Genomic DNA, 8043 nt, shown 5'->3' on the forward strand with positions numbered 1-8043 from the left:
CCATGGCATGAAGAGCCTGTTCCCCATCAAGTCCTGTCAACCTTCGGGAACTCTAGCTTCCCCCTCCCTCAGACAAGCAGTTTGATTTAATAGCGGCGCAGTGAACTGTGCTCTGAAGCCATAGACAGCGTCAGCCCACCGGGCTTCAAGGGTGCAGCACAAAGCTAGAGCTCCCTGCCTCTTGCTGTAACCTAAGGCCATCCTGCTGCTGGCACTGACTGAAGTCCCCCGTCTTCCAGAGCCCAGAACCATGACAAGCAGTAGACTGAGGAACCCCAGTGCTGGCAAGCCCCCCGTAGGTGCATTTCCAGAGTGGATGCCTCAGCACCCACAGCAATTTGCTTCCACAATTACAGTGCAGAAAACTTTCTTGCTTGAGAGCACAATGTTGTTGGGTTTTATTCCCATTTTTAATGCCTTCAGCTTTTATTTGTGAATCATAGGAATCCAAGGACCATTACTTGACATCTTTGTACTTCCAAAACATAAGACTCATTAATTGTGTTTCTTCAGAGTCGTATACATTTTGCAAATTATACATAATTGATTTACCCAAGGCATGGGTTTGAGATACATATGGAATTTTTTTTTAAGTTCATGCTATATCAGCAAAACAACCGATGAATGCATGCAGTGATTATTTTCCAGAATAAAGCCCAGCTTCGGCTCAGGTCTTAATCCCTAAGAGTACACAGCTTTAACCCTTGGCTTCCAGGAACACCTTCGGTGCTTCCGCAGGGTTGTGTCTGCACACATGCCCTGTGTTGCTTCCACCCTGGGTTTCTAGGGCTTGTTTTCTTCATGCTCCTTGTCCAACCTGACAACTTCATTAAAGAACGTTCGCATTTGTAAACATACTTGCTTTTCAAAGGAGATGTGAAGTTACGCTTCGGAACGAGCACACATACTGTTGGCTGAACTATATGGAGAGAGAGAACCTATTTACATACTAAGAAGGTCCGTGTTGGACAGGGAGCATTTAGAGATAAATTTGCTGCTGCTTGCAACTAGAGCATAAGAATTTGGGAGAAGGCCACAATTTTGCTGTCTCTATCTGTGTAGACAGCAAGCATTGTTAAATGTGCAGGTGTCTGTGCCCAGCAGTCAGGGCAGTGACACACGGACTCCTTCATTGTTTAGAATGTGATTCCTGACGGGTATGTGACCGTGCGACGTGCAGGTCAGCCTCTTGTACCAAAAACTGTAATTAATTTGAGGTGGAAATATTTGCACAATAGCTTTTCAGACTCTGTTAGTAAAACACAAATCATCATCATAAACTTTAAATTACGTGGACACTGCTTACTTAACCTGCCATTTGCTTTAGGCTTCCAACATTCCCTTTTATGGCCTTTCTTATCAAAGTCTCTTTAAATATCAACAGCTTTATTTTGCTAACTTGTACAGAAAGAATCTTAAATGTCATTTTAAAGGCATCAATTGTTTCTGAAACCTCTATAATGTTTTTGCTCCTTATGCATTTGTACATTCAAAGGAAAATAATGATGGAGTTTAGATCCACGGCTCCCTCTAAACGCCAGGATGAGATGCAAGAGTGAAGCTACCCCCGCAGGTGGGAACTAGTTCAGAAAGGCTGAGGAGAAGCGGGAGGCAGAAGCGAGGTCACTCCTGGGGGAGAGCAGCCACTCTTGGGCAAGCCAGCAACCACTGCCCCTCACGTCATAGAACCACAGTCAGCCGGGTCAGAGCTTTTGCTCTCAAAAGACAGCACCTGTTTCAGAGCGCATGCGCCAGGGCAATCCCATCACAGCAGCGGCTGCTTTGGCAAGTCCCGGCCAGGTCGTTGTGTCTTGCTGGGTGCTACAGCAGCAGCTGCCATGAGGTTCTCACGGGGCCCTGGGCTGCATCCCATGTTCAGCGCCCCCCAAGGGACCTATGAAACTGGATGTGGACCTGGGCTCCTCGCGTCTTTGGAGATATACAAAGCAGCTGCCTGGAAGAAATCGTTCATGGCGTATGTGCACATCCCAGATGGCTCAGTGTGCCAATCCACTTAATAGCCATTCTGCAAGGCTCTGTGCTTCCTCCAACTTCTGATTTAGGGAGAGAGAAGCCAGTGGTAGTGCCAAGCTAGCTCTTCATTGGCATCAAACAGAGGCCCGTAGAGATTATTTGCTTAGCAAATAGCCACAGTCTTCAGGGCCTTATATAACTTTTTTGTGACTATTTTTTTGAAAACGAGCGCTGGTATCAGCTGTGCCTGGCTGCGATGCTGCGTGACCAGAAGACCAGGGTTTGCGCTGCGTCTGCACTTTTCCTAACCTGACTCTGGACCAGTGAGGGGCTGACCGAGATGATGCTCACTGACTCACACGGTCCCTGCTTCGCTCACCCTGCCTCTCTCTCAGAATACTCCGCAGAGCAGACACCGCAGGCACTGCACCAGTCAGGCTTCCTGTCGTCCAGTCAGTTCAGCCTTTCCGGGACCTTCCCCTGAGCAGGGAGCAGCCCTGCAAGCTGCTTCCAGGCGTGGCTGGCATCCAGGCAGGCAAGATGGCCTGATGGACAGTGGATGAGGTGAGGTCCTGGGATAGAATGTGTCCCGCTGCTGAGGATTTCTCTTAGGCAATGAATCCACTGTATCAGATTTAAGACCCACACCTGAGGGAGAAGGCAGGCATGATTTTGAGGAAATTAGGCAAGCCCGGTTGGTTTTGTCCTCCTCTCCCAACCTTATCCCAGCTCCATCTCTGTGCTCCACTGCATGGGCCCTGGGCCACCTGGGCAGAGTGCCACGCCTCTGGTCCCACACCACAGATTTAGCCTAGGCTTTGGGTCCTGGCAGCCCCTGTGCTAAGCTGCATTTTCCCTGGGAGAGTTCCCACCGGCAGGAGAGTCTGTGCACCCAGGGCTTCCTTCACTGTGGCCCACAGGGCCGGAGGAGGATCACGTGACCTCACTAGGAGCAGGTCTGCTGCCCCTTGTCCATCCGAAGTCACAGATAATCTGGGCAATCTTACGTTTAATTTTAAAGTAAATTAGATCACAGCATAGCACAAGATTCTGTACAGAGGGAAAAATGGATCCAAAGCTAATATAAGCATGCCTTACAATATTGGTTTTTAATAAGGATCAGGTAAGCCTCGTTGCTTACTGTATTGCTGTAGAAACATTTCACGTTTACAACAATTTTCTTTTAAGGAATACACTTTTTGACTGACGATCTTTTTCATAAAGGTTGTGTTTTCACTAGTCAGGCCTTAATTAGTGTTTTTTTAAAGGAAGGGAAATCCTGGGCCCTCTCAGGACAAGATTAGAGCTGCATTAAATTATTAAATTAGTCACAACATGGGGGCCAGCCCGGTGGCGCAGCGGTTAAGTGCACACGTTCCGCTTTGGCGGCCCGGGGTTCACCAGCTCGGATCCCGGGTGCCGACATGGCAGCGCTTGGCAAGCCATGCTGTGGTAGGCGTCCCACGTATGAAGTAGAGGAAGATGGGCACGGATGTCAGCTCAGGGCCAGTCTTCCTCAAAAACAATCCAGCAGATAAAGTAGTCACAACATGTTCACGGAGCACTGACTGCACAACCGGACTTGGTGTTGGTCTAAGCCGTCCTTTCCAGCCTCAGACCAGGAACAGGGAGCAGCAGCCCCTCCGAGGGTGGAGGTTTGAGTGACCCTGCTCCCTCCGCCTCCTCCCAGGCACCTCACAGAATCTCCCTGGTGGATTCCGCCTGCCCAGCCTTCCTCCGCTCTGAGCAGAGGGGCCGGCGTCTCTCCCCGCAGAGCCTGCCCGCCCACCTTGCTGTCCACTCTTCCCAAGGTCCTGGGGGTTTGGGGAATGACTAAATGTGATCCTGCTTCTTAAAGAATGTGCAGAGTCTGCCCCACCTCCCGCTAAGGAATCTTTATCAGCTTTCGAAGCGTGCATCTGCTTCATGAGGAGCCGAAAGAATTAAAACCCGTTTTTCTATCATTGCCATGTGTGGTTTTGCCCTTGAAGTAACACTCACTGTGTGTGATGGAGAGCTCGACTGAGAATTCCTCTCCTGACTTTGAAGCCATCCATCTGAAGTTCCACCTTTTGTAAAATAAGACTCAGAGCGGCCCCTCTTCCCTCACTTGTCACTGCGCTCCTGGCCCCTCACATTTTCACTGTCCTGCTCAGAAAGACGTCTCAAGCAAGGCAGCCACCTGCATCCGTGTGCAGAGCAACTGCGTCCTGAAAACCAGCGAAGGTGATAGATAAGGAAGTGCTCTGGGTGTTTCCGCCGGATGTAAACCATCCCTGGCTCTCCCAAACGACATCCTCCGCTGGCGGACGCCGCAGAGACCTGCCGGGGCTGTCCTCACCTGCCTTTCCAGTGTGGCCGCCTAGGCCTGCGTGCTCTTGTCATACTTGCACAGTTGCTACCGCTGCCTCAAACACCCTCCCACTGTGCCTGCCGCCAGCCCCCCGCCATCAGCCCAGTGCTCACCTCCTGCAGGAGCTTCCGGGTTGGGCAAGATGTCCTCTCTGTGTTCCCACTTCATCTGAGTCTGCTGTCGCCACGCCTGCACTTGTGGTGTGGCCCTCACCAGATGAGGAGAGCCCTATTTCACTCACTTGGTGTGTACCCTGAGAACCCCTCACTATACCTGGCACTCAGGAGATAACCCAGTAAACGTTTGTTGAAGGAATGTTGAATGATCAGGGCATCAAGAGCTGGATTTTGAAACAAAAGTGGACTATATCTAAGCAGAGAAAAGAAGGGAAGCCATTCTAGGTGAAGGGAAAAACAGGAGATTCGTGGAAGTGAGTAGGACATAAGCCAAGATGTGTCCTTTATTAACACTGATAAAGACAGTGAACAATACTAATATAATGATAGTAAGGCAAGTACTCTTGTTTTGCCAATTTTACAGATAGGAAAATTTAGGTACCCAGAGACCAAGGAAGGCCACACAGTCAGAGCCAGGTCCTGAGCTGATCTCTTACTCAGCAAGCACACACTGACCTGGGGTGCCAGGGGGGCAGCCTGGGTGGGAGGCTGGGCAGGCTGAGGCCAGGGCTGGCCTGCATGTTAGGTGGCCAGCAGCACGAGCCAACTTAGGTTCTTACGAGAAAGTCACTGGCTGAAGATGGTGCTCCAGGAAGAGGAGAATGATCTGCAACAAGGTCTGCAAAAAGAGGAAGAGTGAGGAGAGGGAGATGACCAGAAGTCCCCAGCACCTTCCTGGTGTGGAGAAATCAGGGCCTGGACTGGGCGTGGCAGCGGGAACCCCTCCAGTTCAGTGCGTGTTTCAAGTCAAAAGCACAAGAGAAACAGATTGGGTACAGAGAGGGAGAAGCGGAACGAGCCAGTGTGATTCTGTTTATGGTCTCATCACAACACACTTCAGTACTAGATTAGGATGATAATATGTGAGAGCTGCAAGGCCTGAAGAGTTCCCCTGAAAGAGCGGAAAATAGTGGTGCTATCACAAGAGACGACACTTTGGGGAAAGGAGCCATCGTGGGGCCGAGTGATAAGGTGATGAATTTGTTATGGGACAGGTCCCTGTGGATTATATGAAGATGAACGCACTCTTCCCAAGGGCAGAAATACGAGATGGGAGTGCCAGTAATGGGTAGGGTGGGGGGTGCTGAATGAACGCTTCCCAAGGACGTGATGGCCCAGACAGAGTCACTGACCATGGAGCACAGGGACCAAGTGAGACAGAGCAGGTGGAGGGACTGGGAAGAGGCGCTCTGCGGAGAAGCCGGGGCTCCTTGAAAGAGACGTGTCAAGAGGAGGCGAGCTGTGACAGTTCTGTGCAATAGGGCGGATGCCAGACTGAGGGCAGGGTTCCTGGCTCAGCTGTGGAATTGGGCTTCAGGAGATTTGGAAAAATTGTGTACAATATGTGTCTGCATTTTCCTTGAGAGGAGGGCCAGAGCTTTTATTAACTTCTCAAGGGGGACCGTCATCCAGAAAGAACAGGAACCACTATTGTAGGAACATTAATCAGTGAATGTGAAATCTGGGGGTGCTCCAATGTGACAATTGTCAAGTTTGGCACTGGACGAAAGTGAGAGATTGGGGGGTGATTCAGTGGAAGTAGCTGGTGCACACGCAAGTCTCGTGAGGAGGGGGCAGGTCCCCTGAGGAAGAGCTGCCCACAGGGAGACTGAAGATGCCATCAGGGAGCGTCAGGAAAGTGAGGCCACAGTTCCTGAGCTCTGTAATGGGTGCACATGAAGTCTCAGCCTTCTGTTGCTGGAAGAGGCCTTAGAAATTTTCTAGATTACAAAAAGCACCATCAGAGAGGCTGTCTCCATCAAGTGCCCCTGCTCACGATGCTTCACGAGGCTTCCAGAACCAGTGTGCGCTCCAAAGAAAACAGCTCTGGTTATCCCCTGATGTTTAATGTCTCTTAGTCCTGATGTCTTCCTAACTAGATGCTGTTGAGGACGAGGACTGTATTGTAAATTTCTTTCAGTGTCCCCGCACTCTGTAGCACATTTCCCAGCCCCAAAATAGGTTCACCCGAAGACTCTCTGATGGGCTGACAGTGTGGGCTTTGTGATGGTTCTGTTTGTATCTTTGAAAATAAGGCAGCTCTCAGAAGGGGTCCGTTGAGGGGCTTCCCAGTGAGCACCAACAGCAGAGTTTGCAACTGTTCCAGATGCCGCGGGAAGAATGACGAGCAGAGCAGCGAGGATTTGAAAAGGCAGTTCAGGGTGAGCAGGAGGGGGTGGGTGGCTGTTCTTTTGTGCTTTGTTCCCGCTGGGCTTATTGAAGGGGAACCTCAGTGGACAGGGCAGGCCGTGTTGAAAATGGACTTGTCCATCCCCGTGTTAAGTGCGGTTCAGCGAGACATAAGGTGGGCATCTGTCTATAGCCGAAGATGAAGCGCAAAGACGTTCCCTTTGCCTGCCGTCCTGGCCTGGGAGGGAGGCCCTGCTCTGCTCCGGATGCTGTGAAGGGAAGCAGCACGGGGCCTGTGAGACATTTCCCAGAGCGTGGGAACCGGCTTTTAACTCCTTTGTCCCTGTGGCTGTTTCTACTCGAGAAGCGTTTTTCAAAGCACAGGTCAGCTACAAAGGTCAGTTTAGCGGTTCTTGAACGAGACGAGACTGGATGAAAGCGCTGCACTGCAGTAAAGGTGATCGTTCTGTGAAACCTTTGTTAGAAACGCGTAGGTGTGGGCACACACTGAAGTTATGGTCAGTGTGAAGTGTATTTTTTTCTCTGGGTCATGAAATATTCTGAAATAGAAGAGTCTAAGTGTTTAAGAATAGGGACTGAAATATTTTTATATCTTTTTACATCTTTATAGCAAAGTATCTTGCGCAGAGTGTGTGTCTCGCGAACGAGTGAGTTAAATGGGGAAGTGAATTGTGTGCAGTTCCCTCCTGCCCGGTGTCCGTGGGCTCTTGAGGGCTGGACGTGACATGTGGCAGGCACAATACAGCCGCAGGTGTGACTCAGGCGCGCTTGGTGCTCTTATGGGTACTTGGAGTTCTTACATTCAAAACTACTCTTTAAAGCAGCACATATAAGTCACCCTGGCCTCAACCAAATGTCCCTAAATGTCCATTCACTTTAAAAGATGGCAATCACTTTAAAAGCAATCTTTACACAGGAGGGAGTATTTTGAAAACTTCAGGATACTGCTAGCTAAGCATAGCAGCCCTTAAAACGAAGGGCAAATAATAAACGCTGCTGTTAAAAAATGAGACTCAGGCTGGAAACATGCTCCCCAGTGGACTTGGAGCCGGCACAGTCAGGCACACAGCCACGGGCTCAGCAAGATCAAGAACACCGCCACCTGGAAAGATTATAGGGAGCAACAGCCTCAGGCAAGCAAGCAAGGATGCCCGGAGGAGCAGGTCGCAGGGAGGCAGGCGGGCAAAGCAACGGGCTGCTCTAAGAGGCCGCGCAACGTCAGCATTCTCAGTCTTTCCACGCTGCTGTGTCATCCTAAAATTAAGGTACTCAGTGTCCTTCCAAGACAGAGCCGGCCGATGTTGCGCGGCCTCTTAGAGCAGCCCGTTGCTTTGCCCGCCGCCCTCCCTGCGACCTGCTCCTCCGGGCATCCTTGCTTGCTTGCCTGAG

The 8043-nt window shown here is 50.6% G+C and overlaps 1 protein-coding gene across 1 annotated transcript in view; it reads left to right on the plus strand.

Annotated features, from left to right (window-relative positions):
* L3MBTL4 (L3MBTL histone methyl-lysine binding protein 4) overlaps window positions 1–8043 on the plus strand; it is a 282590-nt gene that overhangs the window by 266997 nt on the left and 7550 nt on the right. Inside the window, 3 exon segments of the mRNA XM_046671181.1 lie at window positions 2370–2423; window positions 2426–2538; window positions 4131–4200. Coding sequence (XP_046527137.1) covers window positions 2370–2423; window positions 2426–2538; window positions 4131–4200 — 237 coding nt within the window.

Source organism: Equus quagga, chromosome 9 (genome assembly GCF_021613505.1).
Source record: "Equus quagga isolate Etosha38 chromosome 9, UCLA_HA_Equagga_1.0, whole genome shotgun sequence".
Lineage (NCBI taxonomy): Eukaryota > Metazoa > Chordata > Mammalia > Perissodactyla > Equidae > Equus > Equus quagga.